We start from the raw sequence: 23,238 nt of genomic DNA, 5'->3' as shown, positions 1-23,238 counted from the left end.
TAAAGGTTTTTCCTTCATTGGACCAGCTTTTATGAGTCCTCAAATGAATTGGAGGATAGATCTGCGTGGGCAGAAAGTCAAGTGGCTTCTTTATTTAGGAAGTGTGTTGTTCCTTGCCTCAGCTACCAAGAAAGCTAGACTAATGAAAAGTAATGAAAGTGGAGTGAAACAACTAACTACCAAACTTCAGAATAGTCTAGGACATTCAGATATGCATTGTACAAGTACAAAGTGGGAAAAACTCCTGCAGGAGATTTGAAGGAAAGTTCTGTTAGCAATCATGCATCTCTGCAGTGCTAAAGCTGCAAATCATCTCTACACATGTACATACCTGGAAGTAAGCAGAATTCAGTTCAAGAGGACTAATTTCTGAGTAGCCCTGATTAGGACCTGATTGTAATAAAACCAAGAGTGCATCTACACTGTAGAACTAAAGTTAAAGTTAAAGTGGTGTCAAACTGCATTACCTCTATAGCATAGATGCATCCCATAAGGCCTGCAACATCACAATGATTTGTATCTATCTTCTGATCTTCCTATCTGATCTTGGATGCTAAGCAGGTTTATCCTGAGTTAGTACTTGAAAGGGAGACCACAAGGGAATACGGGGGCCATTGACAAAATTTCAGAGGAAGGCAATGACAAACATCCAAGTAAGATAATTCTATGAAATTTATTGAGGGCACATGTACTTTAACTGTCATTGCTTAATGCTATGAAATTACCAGAGTTGCATTCTTCTGCCAAAGAGCGCTGATGCCTCAGCAAACTATAACTCCTATGATTCCATAGCATTGAACCATGGCAGTTTAAAGTGATGTCAAACTGCATTAATTCTACCGTGTAGATGCAGCTTGAGCTTCCATAAATTGATTGGCAACTTGAACCACATAGACACATAGACCAACTATGTGTCACTTGTTAAGCTGACACACTAGCAAGGAAGAAGTGGGTATGATCTGTGTCAGATTATAGGCATATACCTCTGCTTTCACAGATATTGTCTTTCCCAATGCTTTTGGGATATGTCCAAAGTACAAAATCCTCAATTTAGCCATAAGGTTCATAGCGTCAGGAAATCATGTGTCATCAGCTCATTTCTCTACTAAGAGATGTTCACACATCAGAACTTTAAATGAGCATGCACTTGTTTTCCCCTACTGTCCCTTTCTTCTTATCTCATACCCCAGGGATCAGTAAAAATAAATTTACAACTATTTCACCCTACACATTTATAGCACCGTGAGTGCACTTTAATCGCCATGATATCATCTTATGACATCTTGAGGTTATAATTTAGAAAGGGGTATTTAAAACAGAGGCTCCCAAATCTGAGTCCCCAGATGTTATTGGACTTCAGCTTCCATAATCCCTCATTAGTGAGTCCAAGTTCAGCCATATCTGAGGACCTGGGCTTGGGAAGAGATGAGCACAGTCCACTTTTTCTCCTACTTTTTCCTGCCATGGCTGCATGCTGTGGATTCTTGTGGTCTGTAGTTTGGTGATACCATCTGCTTGGCCACATTTGGATGTAGATAAGGTACACTTCTGATCTAATCCATCATGTCTCTTCTTGTTGAAATACATGATAGGTACTCCTTGCTATCTTTAATACAATCACAGTACTGTTTCAAGTAAACATGCTTAGGAACCAGTCTCACTTTGATGAAAGCACCTCTGGTTCCAGCTACTTCTCACCTGCAAAAAAGGCACTTTTGCTCCAGATCTGTCATTGAAAGTGAAACTTATTCACTTCAATACAGCTTCTATTTTCAGAGTTTGGACTGAAAGGTGCAGTGTAGACCTGAGCTAAAGTACATGAGAGTAATTAAACTAGGCCAAACTGACAGACATAATGTAGGCTGACAAAGCAAGGCATTTTGTACTTATATATTCCCACTGAACACACCTGCCCAAGGAAGATCAACGAGGCCTAAAAGTGCCTGGTTCTGGCCAGATTATTCCCAATATACCAAACACATTTGGAGGGATACAGAAATAAATGCAGGGTGATAAGTTTTATTCAGGATTTCAGAAAGGTTTTACTTACCTTCTATTATTCAGCTGGGAACTTACTTTTCTTTCACCACTTCAATGCATGACACATGGAGGAATATCATACCACTGCAGCAGGTTTTTGTTTCTGTTTTATTGTTGCATTTTAATTTGTACAGTGTATTGCATTTTTTTAAAAAAGGGATTGCTTTCTTTATTTTTGTTTACTTGGTTTGTCTTTAAATGATTTAGTGAATACTAACATGATTTTCTTTTTTAAAAGGTAACATATATTGCCATGTACTATACAACTCTGTATAAAGTATCTGGATGCTGTAAGCTGCTGGTATACAAGGACCAGCATGGGGTGCAGAATGAACCATCACTTAAACCATGTGATTTTCCTCTTCTATTATTTAGAGAGACCTTGCTGTACTTATGAAAGTAAATAAAATTACAGTGATATTACAAAAAGAGTGGCTTTGTTCCTTGCTAGGTTAGAATGCTGTTATAATGTAGTTATTCTTTCTTTTCTGGGAAAAAGGAATTAATAACAAGGGATTTATTATATATAACTAGTTGCTTTCAAGCTCTGGGAAGGAAATGGAGCAGGTACCCAAGGTAAAGGTGAATAAAGGCAAAGATGGGCAAAGCCATTCCCAAGGTAAAAAAATCATCTGGTAATCCAGGATCAGTGCTGGAGCTGAGTACATCTCCAACCATTGAACTTGGTCCTTCAGACAGAGTGCAAACCTATCAAGAATAAGCTATCCTCTCAATCTCAGGCTGGCTAATGTACTGATCGCCAAAGTAGCCCTCTATATACTTATTATAATCATTCTTCTTAAAAGTATATTACAGTTCAGCTACTGCACTTCATTTTTCTCTCTTCAGGAATGAATGATAATATTTTACCCATAAAACGGAAACTAAAGTTTGGAGAGCTGGAGTGATATAATATTGGATTAGAACTTTGGAACCCAAAGCTTGAATCCCCACTTGACCATGGACACCCTTTGGAAGACCTTGAACAAGTCTTAGTCTCTCAGCCTCAGATGATGGCAAAATTTCCTCCCTGATCAAATCTTGTTAAGAAAATTTCATAATAGGGTCACCAAGCTGGAGATGACTAAAAAGCACATAATAACAAGTAAGTAAGTATCTTTATTTATTTTTTATCCTGCCACCATCTCCTGGCAGGGACTTGGGGCAGCTAACACGGGACAAAGGCCTGAAAACAATTTTAAAAAATACAACAATTAAAATATATTACAATGAATAAAAACACAGTAAAATTGACATTAAGCAAAACAATACATTAAACTATAAAAACTCATTTAAAGCATAAAATGAGTAAAAATGAAATAAAATAAAAATGAAATAAAATAAGATGGACCACCGGGTTGGTGGAGGGGAATAGAGTAGAGGGGCCATTTGAACTAAAGTGCAATAGTATAGTTATAAAGTGCTTCGGGGCAAGAGCATAAAGTGCAAACATTTCTCAACCGTTGGGGTGGGGGACGGACGTCGAAATTAATTATAGGGAAAAGGAGCAGTGCGAAGAAAGTGTATTAATTCAAATTTCGGTCAGGGGACTAAATTATTCAAATGCTAAAGTGAAAAAACCAAATTTTAATTCTTTTTTAAAAGATGCAAGGGTGGGTGCCTGCCTGATCTCCCTAGGGAGAGAGTTCCAGATCCGGGGGCCACTACTGAGAAGGCCTGCTCCCTCGTCCCTGCCAACCAAGCTTGTGATGGAGGCGGGAGCAAGAGAAGGGCCTCCCCGGATGAGCGAAGAAGTCATGCAGGTTCATAGGGAGAAAGACGGTCACGAAGGTAAGCGGGTCCCAAACCATTTAGGGCTTTATAGGTAAGAACCTGCACCTTGAATTGGGACTGGAAAATAATTGGCAGCCAGTGGAGCTCCTTAAACGGGGGGGGGGGGGGGGGGGGTAGACTGCTCCCTGTAATTTGCTCCCGTTAGCAACCTGGCTGCCGAACATTGGACTAACTGTAGTTTCCTGGCCGTCTTCACATAGAGTGCATTGCAATAGTCACATCTAGACATGGACCAACATAGTTTTGGGCTCATTACCACTGAGATAGCACTTATTTACCATTCTTAATGATGATGGAATAAGAAGCAAACTTACTTCAGATCATTGCTTGCTTACTTTACCCTTCAGTGCACAGTGGATGCTTCTGAGGCCCAAATTAATTCTTACCTGTAGTGTCTTCTACTGGGACTTGTTTGTTGGTCCATATGACCTTTTAAAAAATGTACCACTGTGGTGTAGTGGTTTGGTGGTTAGCCTAGGACTCTGGAGACCAGGGTTTGAATCACCACTCAATAATAGTAGCCCTGGTAGGCCACATTCTCTCAACCTCTAAGAAAGACCAGAAAAAAACCTTTAAAAAAAATCTTGCTAGGAGAATCTTTGATAGATATATCTTGGGGCTGCCATAAGTTGAAAGGATTTGAAGGTACATAAAAGCAAACCATTATGGTATTTCTGGACATCAACACTCATAAACCTCAGCTAGAGTTTCTGTTGGTCAGAGGTTATGTGAGTTGTGACCTTTAAAATATACTAGAGAGGATGGAATAATCATAACTAAGTTCTGCATGTAAAATTTATAGGTTTTTAATAAGTGGCATAAACTAATTAGGACTAGACAAAGACATTTTAGAACCTGAAGTCAAGCAGCAAATGCCTGTGGCCAAGCCAGGTACCTAGCACCTAAAACGAGCCAAGTTATTTTGGCAAAAAAGATGTAAAATCCCACAAGTGCTCATAAATATACAATAAAAACAAAGACTAAGGTTTTGCATTGAGAGAGATAGATATGATGACATAACTCTATCATCATAACTATGCCCCTTGATGCTCCCCTCAAAACCCACTTCTGAAGTGGGGACCCATCTCGGTTACTTGTCAGTTCAAACATTGCTGCTAGGACAAGACAGAATGGATCATTGATCAGCACCCAGCTCTCCACCCTTCTCAAGATCTAAGGTAGATTTTGGAGGCACCGTTGCTCATTGTGATGGAGCAACAACTGGAAATTGACATTCCAAAAATTGAAATGGTGTGTGTCCAAGTTGTGGCATCATAAACATTGAACAGGATGCTAATCAAAGTAACAATTTGCTGTTTTTTTAATGTCATCCAAAATCTTCTTGAGGCCTCAATTTCCTTAATATTAGGCCATTACTGAGCCAGCATGGTGTAGTGGTTTCAGTGTTGGATCAGGATTCTGGAGACTAGGTTTTGAATGCCTTTCAGTGCTGTATCAGAATTCTGGAGACCAGGTTTTGAATGCCTACTTGGCCATTGAAAGTCACTGGGAGATCTTGGCCAATTCACACTCTCTCAGCCTTGGACGAAGGCAAAGGCAAACCCTCTCTGAACAAATCTTGCTAAAAAAGCAAGGTTTGTCTTAGGGTCACCATCCTTTGGAAATGACATGAAGGCACACAACAATAAAGTCAGCCACATATATGTACCTTAGTACTGGTTGTTACTTTTTTTGGAGTATTTACAAGGTTTATCGATATAGCAAATCTTAACAGTTTGACACTACTTAAACAGTCATTATTCCAGTTTAGGGAGTTCTGAAGAGGAGAAGGAAAGGGCAAAAGGGAACTAGAGATTTCTAGCAGAGAATTCTAGGCACCTCACTAAACTAACAATGTCAACATTCCATCAGATGGAACCATGCTAGGTAAAGTGTGATGATCGCATTATAGTTGTATAGTGTGTACATGTTCATGATCATTCTTAAGAAACTGCATGTTTTATCAGTTTCTCCATATTTTCCCCTGTGATCTGCAGCCTGCAGGCATTCATTTTCATCTTGATTTGTGTATGGAATACAACATTAGTGAAAAAAAATCTGGGACTCAGAATTCATTTCTAAACCAAGCTTGATTATTTATATGATAAAAATTGTTTTCCCATCAAAAACAAGGGTCAATCAACATTTTCAAATAACTTGCAACTGTAGCCATTTTCATAAAACTTCTCTCTGCTAACATTTTTTATGACTGTTCAAGAAAATAAGCTTGGATAATAACAGGAATAAATTGTCCAAAGAATAGTAATTTCTTTAATCAAGGGAACATGATGATTAAATCAAAAGCTTTAGATAGGTCTTTGGATATCATCAATGTTCTTTTGTCCATTAATAATGACATATCATTAGTGAATTTTAAAAAGGCATTTACTATGGTGCACCATGTCTAAATCTAGATTGGAGAAAGGTCAGAACTGTATTCTTTGTAATTAAATCCATTAACTGTAGCGTAGATGGATTTTTCAAGTGATTTGGATTAAAATATATTACTGGAATGAGACAATACCTATGAAAAAAGATACAATTTTCTAATGCAAAAATACAAAGCTCATATAATTTCTAACATACACTTCCTAACACTGGAATCAGTGTTATGATAAATGAATGCTAACATTGAATTTGAAAAGTGAATGGTATATATAAAAATGTAAAGAACACAAGAAGATCCCTTCTGGTTCAGTTCAAATGAGTATTTAGTTTAGCTTCCTTTTTTTTTCAGTGACAGGCCACATACTTATGAAGAAGGATTTGAGGGCAACTTCACCCTCAGTGCTGTAACAATTTATATCAAGAGGTCTACCAGTACGAGTGCTACCAGTACGCTGATGACACTCAGCTTATGTTGAAGATGGAAGGCCGACCGGACTCTGTACCCGATAACTTCCATCAATGCCTCAAGGCTGTTACTGGATGGTTGCGTGCCAGCAGGTTGAGGGTGAATCCAGCAAAGACGGAGATCCTATGGCTGGGTCAACCGGGCAGTTGGGATATCCAGTTGCCTAGCCTGGATGGCGAAGTGCTATGCCCGTCACCATTGGTAAAGAGTCTGGGAGTCCTTTTGGACCCTCTGCTGACGATAGAAGCCCAGGTCTCCGCCATTAGTAGAACCGCCTTCTTTCACCTGCGGCAGGCTAGAGGGCTGGCCCTCTATCTGTCAAGGGATGACCTAGCTACAGTGATCCAGGCCATGGTCATCTCAAGACTGGACTACTGTAATGCCCTCTACATTGGCCTTCCTTTGTCGGTGATCCGGAAGCTCAAGTTGGTACAAAATGCAGCTGCTCGACTTCTTGCGGGAGCCCTGATGAGATGTCATATAACACCAATCTTACTACAGCTGTACTGGTTACCAATTGAGCACTGGATCGCTTTCAAAGTGATGGTGCTTACTTTTAAGGCCTTACATGGTCTAGGGCCAATGTACCTGAGGGACCGCCTCACCCCCTACCAACCCCAGAGATCCCTCCGTTCTGAGGACCAAGATCCATTGGAAGTTCCCAGTTTTAAGACCTTGCGTCTAACAGCAACTAGACGTAGAGCTTTTACATCAGTGGCGCCATCACTCTGGAACACTCTGCCGCCTGAAGTTCGTGCCTTGCGGGACTTATCAGTCTTCCACAGGGCATGTAAGACATATCTGTTTCGGCAGGCTTTTGATCTCCGTTATTGCTGTTTTTAAATTGCTTAGATTTTAGCTTGTTTTTGTAAGCCACTCCGAGCCTTGGGGGAGTATTTTTAAGATTTTTTAAAAAAGATATTTTAAAGATGTTTTTAAATTGTTAGATTTTAGCCTTTCTTGTAAGCTGCCCCTAGGGGAGTGGCGGCATATAAGTTTAAATAATAAATAAATAAATAAATAAATACTGGTTATAGTACAAATTGGTAGATAGTACAAATATAGTAGTGATTGGTAGATAGCCTTATTGTCCCCAAGTCTGTAGAGTGCCTTTTAGTTGGAAGCTGTTATCACATCTTCTCGAAGTAAGTTCCATTATTTTATCATGAACAAATACTGCTTCTGCCTATCTTAACTCTTCCATAATTCAACTTCATTGAAGGCTATAGTATTATAACAGAGGGGAAAACTAACTACCTGCTTTCTCACACCACATATACTTTTACACATCGGGTTGCTGTGAATTTTCTGGGCTGCATGGCTATGTTCCATACATGCTTCTGGAACATGGCCATACAGCCCAGAAAACTCACAGCAACCCAGAGATTACGGCCATGAAAACCTTCGACAACACTTTTATACATCGATGTCAATGTGTCCCCTTACTTGCTCTTCTCTAAGCTAAAAAATTCCATTGTAAATGTTGTTTTAGAGATCATTAATTATTATCATTAATTTTGGTTTTCAATTTTGTTTACTCTTCAGAAGAGTCTCTTCTGCATTCTTGCTCTGTAGTATCTTTTTTTGTTGTTGCAGTGACTCAAATTATACAGAGGAGTGTATTGCATCACAACATTAGCTGTTAATTTTTTATACCCCCCCCCCCCCCAAAAAAAAAAAAAGAGAGATGTGCACAAGAGTGATGTTTTTATAAAGCCATCCATGTTTAGCAACCCCAGTATTCCTTTCCTGGACAGTCAACCTGCATAGATGCGTATGAAAGATGAAGCTGGGATTTTTTTTTTTGCTCTAACATGAACCCATTAGCTATGATAATGGACACCCTCCAGTTTGGAGAAATCTTTTTGGAGTGCTTGGTTTTAACTGCTCTAAATAATAATTTGACATTTTCTACAAACCTAAGCACCTCAATATTCACTTGTAACCGGATAATTCATCAACAATTTGAAAACAGCACTGGCATTAATGCAGATGAGCGGGAGATTTTGCATTCTTTTATTATGAGAATTAGTTCTTTTCTTCCTTTCTTTCCTCCATAAATAGTAAATTTATTCACAGTCTTCAGTGTGATTCATCAAAAACTTGCTTATCAATTGCAACTACAGTAGACCTATCGACTTTCTTACATACTGACTTACCACTCAACAACAGATTTAAAGAGTCTCTTCTAGCTGGAAAAAAACTAATAGGATTCTGGCCAAGGTCTAGCTCAATGATTCTCAACCTGTGGGTCCCCAGAAATTTTGGCCTTCAACTCCCAGAAATCCTAACAGCTGGTAAACTGGGATTTCTGGGAGTTGAAGGCCAAAACACCTGGGGACCTACAGGCTGAGAACCACTGATCTAGCTGATCAATCCTGTCCGCATACTTGTTGGCACTCTCAAATAACTCTAAAACCTTAGCAAGACAAGGACTTGCCTTTGTAGAAGTCATATGGTTCCTGCCTTTCTATATGCCTAATACATTTAACATTGCTTTCTACTAAGTTACCTGAAAGAGAAGTTATGCTAGCCTAGTCCATCATATTCCAAATTACTTTTTCAACATCTGTGGGAATCCTGTATTACCTTTAACTTTATTTTTGTATGTATTTTATAGAAATATGTTTTAATATGTGTATTTTATAGAATGTTTACAATGGTTATGTATTTTTAGCTATGTTGTAACCCGCCTCAAGCTACAAGGAGAGGTAGGTAAGATTTTTTTTTAAATTACTTAATGTATCTTTTAGTATATTTAGCTAAGAAGTAGAGATGCTAAGAAATCTTGCTAGTGAATTGTGGAGATGTGTATCGGGACAATAGCATTACTGCCTAATGCACAATATCTTCATTTTACTCCCTACTGTTGCACACTTGTGTCCACAGCCCTAAGTGGGTGGAACTGCACTCTTGTAGGCATGTGAGCCTGAACACAGATCCTTCTCAAAGATTTTGATGTCTTCCTGAAAGCACTTTCTCTTTCCTTCATTTAGGCTTTAAAAGGCCTTAAGTATTTTATATTGTATTGTTTTAAATGTATTTATTGTATTATGCTAAACTGTTTAATTGTTTTAATTGCTTATGTTTTATCTTTTGTATTGTATATTGGCATTGAATCTTGCCAGACTGTGAGCTGCCCTGAGTCCCTTCAGGTGAGAAGGGTGGCATAGAAATTATGGAAATAAATAATAAATAAATAATTCACTGGTTTCTGAAACCTAGTGTAATGGTGCATTTTGTTTTGAGAGAGCAGGGTTGCCAAGCCATCTCCCTGTTGCAATTATCCTTCTTAAAAGCCTTTATTGCCATCAAATGAGTTTTTTTTTTAAAAGCCCAGTTATGTGTGATGGTAAAGTCTTTGAATGTTTGTGGTTCTCTGTGCATAACATGGCAGAGGGTTAGTTTTCCCTCTCCCAGAAGCAACCTATCCAAAGTGACCCCAGTGTTGCCATCAGACTTTTAAAAGCTTGCATTGGCACTAATGGAAGCTTTTTTAAAATAAAAAAAATCCCAAATGCAGCCTGATTGGGAAGAAGGAAGCAGGGGAAAATATCTTAAAACTGTGAAGCCAGGCAGAGAAGTGTCTGCTTCTTTTCCTGACTTTGCCATGTCTCAAATGGCCACATAATATCTCCTCACAGTCGTGAAAATCTTTGAGATGAGAGCTGTTCTTGATGAAAAATAATAATCTCTGCTTTAGTTGAAGCTTTAAAAATTAATGGAGTGTTTGTGCATGTGTGTGTGAGGCATTATCAAAAATATATTTATATTTATCGTGTCAGAAGCGAACCGAGGGTACAAGTTGTAATGTATTTGCAAACATGAAATTAAACAACAACAACAACTTGGTGTTATACTAAATGTCCTTTGACTACTAGCTGGCTATTTGGAGTGCCTCTAATGTTGCTGTAAGAAGGTCTTCCATAGTGCATGTGGCAGGGCTCAGACTGCATTGTAATTGATTGTAAGCAGTTGGCTTACAATCAATAATAATAATATGTATATGATTAAAATTCTTCCTGAAATCCAAATTTTATTTGGGTCCACCAATTTCTGATCAAGGGATGGATCCTTACAAGGGATGACAGGACCAGTGGGGAAAAAATGATGGCTATCATGGCAGTGTTCAAGTGTTGGAGGTTTCCCTTGCAACTATGCTTTTACTTTTGGGATGCATCTACACTGTAGAATTAATGTAATTTAACACCACTTTTATTGCCATGGCTCAATACTATGGAATTATGGGCGCAATAGCTAACAATAGCTAACAGCTACCGTTCCTATGATTCCATAGAACTGAGCCAGGTTGTGAAAGTGGGATCAAAGTGCATTAATTTTACAGTAATTTTACAGACACCTTTACTGTGACAGCAAGTCACATTGTTGTATTAATCTACAAGGGCGTATTTGCATGCAAAACTCTTCCCTTGTCAAAGTAGTTTGAAAATGATGAACCATCTTCTGCTTCTTTAGAAAAATGCTCTGGAGTGGTAAGCTATTGTTGTAGTTCAGCCTGATGAAGATGTGGGGCTTGGGGTTTCAGGGCTTGAGAGAGTGCTGGAACCAGATGCAGCCAAGGAGGGGGAAAAGGAGGGAGTTTTAGAGCAAGATGCTGTCTCCGAGACTCCATGTGAAAATAGAGCTGTTTTGGAATCCAACAGTCAGGGAGGTGATCTTTCACCTACAAGCAGTCCTGATAACGTTAGCTCACCCGAGAGCAATTGGCTTAGATACAGATATGAGACTGCTTTTGAGGGGGGAGAGATTCAGGTGCAGGAAATCAGATAGAATCCATGTGAGAGAAAGGCAGAAGTGGGCCTCTCAAGGTCAAAGGAATGTGTTCATGTTTTGCAGTCCTTAAAGCAGATGTCGCTATCCATGTGAAATACTCCTGTCTTGTTCCCAGTGTAGGCCTTAGTTCAAGACCCAGGATTCGAACCATGTTTTGATCCTAGTTTATGAATATACCTTTGGATTCATGCGCATGTTTTGCTCCTTGTTTTCTGGCTTTACCTTGGGATTCATGTTCATGTTTTAAGCCTTGTTTCTTGGATTTATCTTGTCGTTGGATTGTTTTTCTGTGGACAGTTTGACTTGGCTTTTTGCCTGTGAGACTTGCCTTCTATATTAACTCTTAGATTTTACCCTTTTACTTCCTTCCTGGTGTTTTCCCCTTTATATGTGTTTTCTTCAATAAACTGTTTGGTTTGGTTTCTTGGTGGGTGCTGTGAGCTGAGGCACAACAGCTATAAGTCTGAGCTTTTCCTATGTACTTGCCAGAGCTTGGGACAGTTACTCTTTTGCATTATCACCCCAGGGTCCCCCAGTGGCCATGTTGGCTTGTGGATTCTAGGAACAGTGGCACAGAGGAGTCTTGTATCCATTGTGGTTAGATCCCTGAATCTCCTTTTGATACTAAAATCTATGGATGCTGAACTCCCATTATATGCAGTGGTGCAGTAAAATGGTGTCCCTTATAGAAAATAGCAAAATCAGAGTTTGCTTTTTGGAATTTCCTTTTGAATATTTTCAGGTCATGGTTGAATTTGTGGATACAGGATCAGTGAATACAGGATCTGTGGATACAGAGGGCCAACAGTACAGAAAAGTAAACTTCCTAAGCTCTAGTATTTGCATCTTCCTTTCCCCCACCCCTTCTCATTCTCGCTTTACCCGATACTGCTGTCTACAAGGCCCCGTTGGATTGGACCCCTGTGTTTCCAACAGCCATTACCAATACTCCAAGGGGAACAGGGAATTATTTTAAAAGCCTTGTTCACTGTGTAGATATGGTTGTTAAGTTTCTATTGCAGGAATTAATAATTTCATGATCAGTGTTTCAGGTCTCCCTAGTGATTTGCATGTATAATCAAATGAAAAGACCTCTGAAATATTGAAACTCTTTCGACAAGAAAAGTGAGTTTCAGATTAACAAGGTGGAAAATCCATTTATAGCCCACTTCAAGATCAGTCTAGGATATATACATATTTGTTACTATTATAAAAGTGCAGGTCTGTTCATCCTACCTTTGATGTAATTATATAGAAACAGGGGCATTCAAAATATGCACAGAGATAGCTGGACCTTTTTTAAAAAAATACAAGCAATGTATAATTAACAAATGTCTTTACACCTATTGAAAAACGAAAGCAATAAACCACTTGTAAATAATGGCAGACATGTATTCTTTACAACTGAACATAAATAATCTGAAGGGCGTTTCTTCTCTACTTAGTCGCAGAAGTACATTTTTGACATATTATGCAGAAGCAGGTATGATTAGCAATGGTGCATTACAATTTTCTACCGACCAAATAACATTAATATACAGGCATGAACCAAAGCTTCCTCCTATAAAAAGTTGGTGAACACATTAATTAAAATGTGACATGACTGGCATACAGTGCCACAGCTCCAGTTCAGATATCTATTTGTACAGTAGTGGTTCCACACATTTGCACATCTGTTCCCTCAAAATCAGATGAGCATCAGAAGGGTTGGTTTTGTTAAAGATAGGCTTGATCGATCCACGAAAAATTTGATTCTAAACTCGTTTCAAAACTAGAGGGAGGCAGCTTTTCGTTTCTGATGGTATTTCCGAATTTGGCCCCCCAAAAATTTTGAAATTAACGAAAATTCGTTATTTTCTAAATTAATTCGTTAATGGCGGACGCGCATGTGCAATTCCCAAAAACAGCACAGAGGGAGAGGACTTTACAGGACTCTCCCACCCTCATTTTTTGAGTGATCTTCTTCAAACTTGGTACAGTGGTAGAACACATTTAACACTGATAGCTCACCAAAATTTGGAACGTTTCCCTTATCCTCTGATTTTTGGCGAATTTTCATAGCTTTTATAATAAACCATTTTTTAATAATTGCAGAAATCTGTTCCTGCTTTGAAAGTCTTATTTCCTGTTAAATTGGGTTGTCTTTACTATGAAAGTCATTGTTCTACTTCAGAAACTTTGTTTTTGTGGCTGAAACTTTGTTAAATTGGTGTGTGTGTGATATATACTGTGTATATAGTCCCTGCATAATGTGTGTGTGTGTGTGTATAGTTAAAGGTAAAGGTATCCCTTGACGTTAAGTTCAGTCATGTCTGACTCTGGGGGTTGGTGCTCATCTCCATTTCTAAGCCCAAGAGCCAGTGTTGTCCATAGACACCTCCAAGGTCATGTGGCCGGCATGACTACATGGAGTGCCATTACCTTCCCGCCAGAGCGGTACCTATTGATCTACTCACATTGGCATGTTTTCAAGCTGCTAGGTTGGCAGAAGCTGGAGCTAACAGCGGGCACTCACTCTGCTCCCGGGATTTGAACCTGGGACCTTTCAGTCTGCAAGTTCAGCAGCTCAGTGCTTTAACACACTTCGCCATCGGGGCTCATGTATATATAATATACATACACATACACACAATGTGGAGAATATGTGGAAAGGTAGATAGATAGATAAGTTGGGAGCCACAGCGAAGGCACCTTCCTGGGAGCAAGGTCTAATAATAATAATAATAATAATAATAATAATAATAATAATAATAATAAAAAATCCCTTACAATATCCAAGATGGGTACCACTATTGGCAGAGAAAGCCAAGCTGTAGGAGTTGAAATCCAATCATTTATCCTCCCTATAGAATCAATTTTATATGCATTTTTAGCTACAGAAAAGCTAAAATCAGGACAGATTAAAAGAACAACACCCAGAAAATGGGAATTCCAGACAGGAAACAATCAGGGCCAGCTAATACCTCCCAACAAAGGATTCCCCCAGGTAGGAAGCAGCCAGGCTTTGAAGCTGCAAGGCTATTCAATGCTAATCAAGGTGACCAATTGCAACATTCACACTTGCCTCCCACAGACAAGAGTTCTTTCTCCCACCCTGGACCTTCCACAGATATATAAACCCCACTTGCCTAGCTTCGCACAGACGTCAAAACCTCACCGCCGGGCCCCTCTCTGTCTCTCTCGGTCTCGGCTCCATCCGCCGCCTTCCCGCCTCAGAGAGACACCAGGCCTGAGCTGAGGCGAGGCGGCGGCGGCGGCGGCCATTTCCCCCCTCCGTCTTCCTCCTCCTCCTCCTCCTCGGCCTCCTTCCCCCTCGCCCCCTCCCATTGGCTGAGCCCGTGACGCCCCTTTTGCTGAGGGGCAAAAGGAAAGGGCCTGAATGGTTTGGGTGATTTGCAAAAGCTTTTTTTTCCTAACGAAGAAAACGACGACATAACGAAAAACGGCCTCTCGCGATTCAAAACCGCGATATCAGACGTGTGGACAACCAATGCTTCAAAATTGCTTCAAAACAAACGAAAATAACGAATTAATAACGGTTAACGGGGAAAACGAATTATTTGAGCAAGCCTAGTTAAAGATAACTGCTTCAGGTAGCAGAAGTTTGGTCAGGGCAACAATGACAGTTCCCCAACCACTTTCCCTAAGTGTTCTGATTATTCCTCTTTCTCTTCACCATACACAACCTATATTCACCTCTGGGTTGGGTTCAGGAATGGAGATGGTACCTGTCTACCAGTGATCCAAGATTCAATTGCTTGCCAAGTGAGGTTCCATGTATGGAATGGAAGGAAGCACTATTTTATCCTTTATCTCAGGGAGCAAAATGTATTTGCACTGCCACAATAATTTCAGTCAACTTTGGTGATATCGTCTGTCTTGGCCACTGAACACTCAAGTTAATTTTGTAGCATGGTCTTCGCAAAGTCAGCTTATGGTCTTTCCTGGTCAGGAATAAAAGCCATAGTAATCTGCGCATTGCTTACCAATTTTAAAAGAATTTCACTGGCTGCTAATATATTTCTGATTTAAATTTAAGGTACTAGGAATGACATTTAAAATCCTAAATAGCTTGGGACCTGAAGGAGCACCTCTTCCTAAATATGCTTATCTGAAGTCTGAGTCAAGGCAATAGGCTGTCAGAAAAAATGGGAGATAGTTATTTGTGCTGCTGTACCCCAGTTATGAAAGGCCATTCCTTTAGAGGCTTGATTGGCATCTACAATGCTGGCATTTCTACACTAAGTAATAGAGGATTTACACAGTGTGGATTTCACAAATTTTATGGTCTTACAACTTGTCCTCTTTTAACTTTTTTAAATGCTCAATGTTTTAGCCTTCTAAAATATATGTATTGCGTATAGTGCTTTAGATTGTTCATTATTTTTGGCCTTGTATTTTCCCCTTGAGATATTTGGATATAGGGTAGAATATATAAACAAATAAGTAATCAAGGTTAAATGTAATCTTCCTATTTCCCCAAACAGGTAACAGCACAACCTGGTTATTGGAAATAGTAAAGAGACCCGCTTGTTGATACATGTTATAAATGTGGATCCAAATCCATCAATTCATGCACAAAAGCCTGCTACTGTGCTTTGACAACCACACAGCTATTTTTCTGAAGTTTTACAGATTTTCCATCTAGGAATACCTCTACAAGGTTTTCAAGGACAACTCTACACACAGCACATTTCAATTACTATGTAACCTAATCAAGTGATGAGCATTAAGCACTATGACTAAACTCTTTCTGCCAGAGGAATGAGAACAGCTGAAAGTGAACCAGCCTTTGGTGTAAATAGGGACTCAGTACTTTGCACAAACCCTTAGGTTTCTAGTGCAAAAGTGTTGTTATTGTTGTTGTTGGTATTGCTGTTATTATATTTGTACTTTGCTATTTTGTCAGGATTGAGAACCTAAGTAGTTGTTAAGGGTTCCATCTCAAGAGTACATCTCTACCCAGAGCAGACAGTTTATTTAATTCCTAGTCCCAATAATCCCTTCCTCATTCCCAACATAATTGTTCAACCAAAGACATTTGAATACCAAACCAAGGCTTGAACCCAGATTGGCATAGACCTATCTGCACCTGGAGTTAATAGTTGAGGACCAGCATGGTGTAATGGTTGGAGCACTGGACTACAACTATGCAGACCAAGATTTGATTCCCTCTCAGCCATGGAAAGCTATTGGGTGACCTTGGGGAGTCCCATACTCTCAGCCCCATAAAACTCTGTGATAGTTCTGTCTTCGGATTTCCACAAATTGTAAATTACTTGAAGGCACACAATAACAAATGTAGTTGTTAAAATCCAAGGGGTCCTCATAAAACCAATGAAGTCCATTAGAGTATTGACAGCATCAATGAAAACATCAGAGCCAGCAACAGCAGTAAAAGACAACAGCCCACTGGTCTTTATCATATATATTAGTGCTTCCCAAGCTTTGGGCCTCCATGTGTTTTGGACTTCAGCTTCCACAGTTCCTAACAGCTGGTAAATTGGCTGGGATTTCTGGGAGTTGAAGTCCAAAACACCTAGAGGCCCAAAGGTTGGGAATCACTGATATATATGAAAGGCAATAAAGGTGAAGCCTTATGGATGTGTGCTTAAGGAAGTATTCTACAAATGGAATGCCAACACGCAGCAATAAATAAATACTTACTGAGCCACTAAAAAAAAGAAGAAGAAGGGGGGGTATGTGGAATAGTCATAGTTGCAAATGGAAGATGTTTTTAAAGATAAGGAAGTTTTTTTAATGGAAGAAATCTAGTATATTTATTTAGATTGTAGGTACCATTAAGTTCACTGGATCTTACTATTAGGTGAGTACAGGATCACAATGTAAGCTTTTTATCACTGTTTAGATTAAGGCCAATATTGGAGCCTCCGGCGATGCAGCGGGTTAAACCCTTGTGCCAACAGGACTGATGACTTGAAGGTTGGGTTGCTGACCTGAAGGTTGCCGGTTTTAATCCAATCCATGGACAGTGCTGATGAGTTCCCTCTATCAGATCCAGCTCCATGTGGCAACATGAGAGAAGCCTCCCACAAGGATGGTAAAAACATCAAAATATCCGGGCGTCCCCAGGGCATCGTCCTTGCAGATGGCCAATTCTCTCACACCAGAAGCGACTTGCAGTTTCTCAAGTTGCTCCTGACACAAAAAAATGAGGCCAGTATTGAATTTATCCAGAAACAATTTGGGAGTCAATGAAGATCTTTTAATGCTACAAAATATGCCCAAAACATGTACTAATACTTGACATCCTAATGGATATATTTTGGATTCTTTGGAGTTTGTGAAGGCTTTTCAAAGAGAGCACATTGAAACCATCTCAGTTGAATGCTGCTGGTAGAATTATCTGTGACACAATTATCCTACATAATATAGCCTTAAGGCAAAACTGCAGTGGCAGGTCCTGGATCTATAATACAAATTTTTTTCCATAAATCCCTTTGGCCCCTTCTACACTGACATATAAAATCCAGATTATCTGCTTTGAACTGGATTATATGGCAATGTCGATTCATATAATTAAGTTCAAAGCTGATAATGTGGATTAATTGCTTTGATAATCTGGATTATATGGCAGTGTAGAAGGGCCCTTAATTAAGAATATATCTGCACTACACAGTTATGTAGGTGTCTTACTATTTTAACAGGCATGGGCCTCTCCTGTAGAACCCTATGCTGTATGGATATATATTGTATGTGCATATATCTATTGTATGTGCAAATAATTCGTAAGCCGCTCTGAGTCCCCTTTGGGGTGAAAAGGGCGGGATATAAATGTAGTAAATAAAGTAAGTAAGTAAATAGTTTAGAAAGGTATTGAGCAGACAAAGACTCTAAGTGGTATCTATAAAGTCCAAGACCTTCTAATTCCAGGATTCTACAGGACAGAGCCACATCAGTCAAACTGGTATGAAATGTATAGATTTGTGAAATCTAGATACAGACTAAAATGAGGTGAGCAATCTTTTTTGCTCTTCAGCTATGGCTGAACTGCAACTTTGTCACCATGGGCTGGTGATTTCCATGGCAGTATGAACTGGAAAATCCACTCTGGGATTTAGTTTGAATTGTAATAGTTATCCAAGTATCCCACAGCTGGGATCATTTTCTTAAAATTCGAACTAAAACCTACAGCAAATTCACTACCCTAATGAGATGGAAGCCACCAGCCCACAATTTCTTGCCATTGGCTATGTTACTGCAACTTCCGGCACGGCTCCATTGTAAAGGAGAAGGCGAAACAGCCTATGCCATGGTGACGGGAGGCTTCCTGTGTTGCCCTGGATCAACAAGGGGAAGCTAGGAATAGGATGCTTCCTGCTGTGGGATGGGCATGCGGGTGAGTCAAGTGATGCGGGGTGTGAGGCAATGTCCCCAAATGGACATGTCCCCAAATGGGTACCGCTGGAATCATCATGATCCATGGGTGAAGAGGTCCTTAGTTAAATCCAACTGATTTAGTTGCTTTACTATTGCCAGGGCTAACAATAGGATTTAGATCAATGTTTCCCACCCCAGTTTAAAGACGTTGGTCTGCCCATTTTAGAAGTCCTAAAATGAATCAAGCCATTAAATGGACATAATTTCAAACAGCACTAATTTTTGTGTTGGCATAGAACACTTGTAACACCTGATGTTATAATAAATACCTTATTTTATGATATAGTCCAAGCTCACTTAAAAAAATCCAGATATCAAGTTGTATGGGTAGTTAGAAATGAGCTCCAGTTATTCAGGCAGGCACTGCAATGTGACTATGACTCAGATGAACCAAAAGCCTTCTTAGAGATGAGGACGCCTTCAAATTAGTACAGTGTTGCAGTATGACAACTGTTATTCCTGTGCAGTACAGTCTTTTTTTCTTTTAGATCTTCAGTTGTTTGTGGAAGTCATTCACCAACAATTGCCTGGAAAATGTCATTGGCTGGTTGTTGAAGAAGGCTTTGCCCACCTCCAAAGCTCCTTTGATTGTCCTTTAATGGAAGTTTCAGATGCAACAAAAGTCTTAAAAGAGCTTCTCCTGTCAGAGGGGAGGGAAAGGTCTTTGAGACCCTTTTTGAAATACAATTTATCACTGTGCTTGAAAGAAATCGAATTCATCCATACCCGCTGTAGAAAATGACCTTTCTTGTAGGTTTGATAATAACTTTATGGTAATGAGGTTGGAGAACCATTCCCTCTGCTGGTAATTTTATTTCTAATTGAATAGCTATGTTTGATATAGGATGGTTTAATATATTCGGAAACTGCGGAAATATGATGTGTAAGGGAAACTGTAGGATGATAGAATATGAAATGAAACAAGGAAGCAATGCTTCTCCACGACATTACAGCCTGAAAATGAATCTGGGGTTTTTTTTTTCATACAAATTTGTTTTAATGAAGAAAGACAGCTTTGGATTGCTGGATCCTTTGGCTCCTCTTCGGGGTAATTCAAGACACTTTGCTGCCTGAAGTAAAGAATGAAATGGATGTTCATGCTGAAAGCAGATTCATAGTTCCCACTTTATGTGTCAATGCATACACCCCACATTAAGGTGAAGGGTGTGCGTCGGGATATTCATATAATGGATATCGAAGATGGGGCCCTTTCTGTGAAGGCCTCATGATTCTGGAACTCTCCTGCTATCACAATCTTCCAGCAGACATGTGTCCCCTGTCATGTCCAGAAACAGATGAAACCCTTATTTTGATGGGTTTTTTTTAAAAAAAATGTATAACACTGAGTTATATTGCAGTTAGCTTTCGTATGTAACATTTTAAACTTTGTTGGTTATTTTATTTCTTCTTAACTGTTGTCTTTAGAAGTTTTTAAATATAAATTGTACAGTAGAGTCTCACTTATCCAACATAAACGGGCCGGCAGAACGTTGGATAAGCGAATATGTTGGATAATAAGGAGAGATTAAGGAGAAGGCTATTAAACAACAAATTAGGTTATGATTTTACAAATTAAGCACCAAAACATCATATTATACAACAAATTTGACAGAAAAAGCAGTTCAATATGAAGTAATGCTACGTAGTAATTACTGTATTTACGAATTTAGCACCAAAATATCATGATATATTGAAAACACTGATTACAAAAATGCGTTGGATAATCCAGAACGTTGGATAAGCGAATGTTGGATAAGTGAGACTCTACTGTACTTATACTTTTATAGTTATATTAAGAGACAGTTGGTGGAGTGATTTGAATCCTGAAGTGGGAACCAAACTAAAGGTACATCTCAAGTTTAAAATTCCTGGATGATCTTGGGTCAGTCACTCTCTCTCAGCCTGACTTTGCTCACAGGATAGTTTGGAAAAAATAAAGCCATGTAGGCACCATGAGCTAGATGGAGAAAATGTGGAATAAATGTCATTAATTGTCTAATAATATATAAAAACAGCAATGTATTATGTGTATATGCCATCTTTGTAACATTTAGAAGAAGAGTACTTCTTCAATCACACATTCGTTTCCGACTCTTCGTGACCTCATGGACCAGTCCACGCCAGAGATCCCTGTCGGCCGTGTCTGCCCCCAGCTCCTTCAAGGTCAAACCAGTCACTTCAAGGATATCATCCATCCATCTCGCCCTTGGTCAGCCTCTCTTCCTTTTTCCTTCCATTTTCCCCAGCATCATGATCTTTTCCAAGCTTTCCTGTCTTCTCATGATGTGGCCAAAATACTTCAACTTTACCTCTAATATCCTTCCCTCCAGTGAGCAGCCAGGCATTATTTCCTGGAGGATGGACTGGTTGGATCTTGTTGCGGTCCAAGGCACTCTAAGGATTTTCCGCCAGCACCAAAGTTCAAAAGCAGAAGAAGAGTACATGATAAATTAATAAACCACCACCATTGTTTAATTGAAAATGATAACAGGTAGTGGTGATAATGATGATGGCATGGAAAGATGGAAAGAAATGAAATGGAAGGGAAATAGTTTGCAGAGCACATGATAGATCTCATGTCCCAGGTTCAATCCCAGACAGTGTCAAATAGGGCTGGAAGTATTAGCTGAAAGTCAAGTGATTAGCTGCCAGTTGGCATCAGTGATACTAGGCTAGATCAATAAACAGTTTGATTCATTACTGTTTCTTTAGAAACTAGGACCCTAATCAATGGATTACATTTACAAGAAATATGTTTCTGACCAAATTCAAGAAAGACCTTCTTGGCTTTCTTGACTGTTCAACAATGGAATGGGCTTTTGGAAGGTAGTGGAATCTTTGAATAGCACAGCTGGGGAGAACCAGAAAGGCAATCTCATACAATTATCCTGCCATCCAGGAATACACAGCTAAATCACTCTTGAAAGATGTTAATCCAATCTCTGTTTAGAGATCTCAATAGAAGAAGAGTCTATCATGTTTCAAAGCAGCCTATTCCACTACTGAGCAGCTCTTATTGTGAGAAAGGTTTTTCTAGCAGTAATTTTAATTCATTATATTTTTTTCTTGTATCTTGAATTCACAGGTTCATGTTCTAGTTCTGAACCAGCCCACTCTCTCTTTTACATGACATTCCTACAAATAGTGGGCTCCTTAAGCTATTCCTCATAGGCTCCTAGACATTTTACCAACTAGGCTGCCTTCTTCTGGACATGTTTCAGGTTGTCTTCTTGAACTAAGTTGTCCAGACATCGTATTCCAGGTAAGGTATGACCAAAGCTGAATGGAGTGGTGTGGGTTGGCTACCCTCTGTCTTGACATAATACTCCTATTGATACATACCAGAACAATGTTTTTTGTGGGGGAGGTGGTGTGACCATCACATCACACTGTTACTCATATTTAGCTTGTGGTCAATATCCCTTTCACACATACCACTTTCAAGCCAAATGTCATTCATCCTACATTTGTGCATTTCTTTCTGCACCTCACTAGAATACACTTTACCTTTATATCTGATGACCTTTTTTTAGGTTTGCCAAAATCTACAATTTTTAGCTCAAGCTGACAGTTATCTTTTTGTAGAGGTGCTTCTTCAAGTGGTGGAAGAAGTCTGTCAAGGCACATGAATTACCTCACCATATATCATTCATTTAGCATACTTCATTTTGTGAGCAACCATCACAAGGTAAATTTGCCATTTTGATTTCTAAAGCATGATCTCCCTGAAGAACTCCCACTGTGAATGGAAATTTGGGTTAACTATAGTAAGTGCACAATATATTTAGTTTGACCCTATATTTACCGTTGATAAAAACTGGATAGCACACAGCACCCCGTGTATGCACATGAGCTATTGGATAGACAAAACATTGTCTATGAAAGGCTCATTATAAATCTCCAATATGTTTTTCCATGATAAGAAAAAAATCATTCCAACTCTTAAGTTTGTCTATTTTAGATTTACAGTATATTCAGAGACACTCACTGTTAGATAATTCCCACCATGTCTTTTTTCTTTTCTGAGAAGCGAATGTGCTCATCTGAGGATCATAAATTGTTGGAAGCTTATTTTGAAGCTCCCTTTCCTTTGCTACTTCTGATTGCCTCACACAACAGACTGATCTGATCAACTTCCTTAATCAGATTACATGGCCGACTGATTCTGAATATTACCCAATTCACTTCTCTAAATAAGAGCACACAATGCTACGCTTCAAAATCTTATATCAGAAAGAAGAGTTAGGCTGACTCCTGACTGTAAATGAACCTACCTGCATTTCTTGCTGAGAGAATTCGCTTAATTGGCCAGTAATTATCTCTCTCTGCACCTGAGTATAAATATATTGCAAAAC

At 39.2% G+C, this 23,238-nt stretch overlaps 1 protein-coding gene across 4 annotated transcripts in view; it reads left to right on the top strand.

Moving 5' to 3' along the window:
* LOC134295487 (uncharacterized) overlaps positions 1-9,908 on the top strand; it is a 44,924-nt gene extending 35,016 nt beyond the window's left edge. For 2 of the 4 annotated variants that reach the window (XR_010002083.1, XR_010002081.1), the window contains exons 2-4: positions 2,890-3,145; positions 3,646-3,831; positions 6,572-9,908. Coding sequence is in view for 1 of the 4 variants with exons in the window: in XM_062968230.1 (XP_062824300.1) it covers positions 6,692-7,531 (840 nt within the window). In the remaining 3 variants the exon portion in view is untranslated. The other 2 variants (XR_010002082.1, XM_062968230.1) reach the window with 2 other exon arrangements.
* Positions 9,909-23,238: the final 13,330 nt, after the last annotated feature.

The sequence above is a fragment of the Anolis carolinensis genome, chromosome 1, assembly GCF_035594765.1.
Source record: "Anolis carolinensis isolate JA03-04 chromosome 1, rAnoCar3.1.pri, whole genome shotgun sequence".
Taxonomy (NCBI): Eukaryota; Metazoa; Chordata; class Lepidosauria; order Squamata; family Dactyloidae; genus Anolis; species Anolis carolinensis.
The sequence above is the reverse complement of the archived record's forward strand: the minus strand, read 5'-3'. Positions and strand labels throughout refer to the sequence as shown.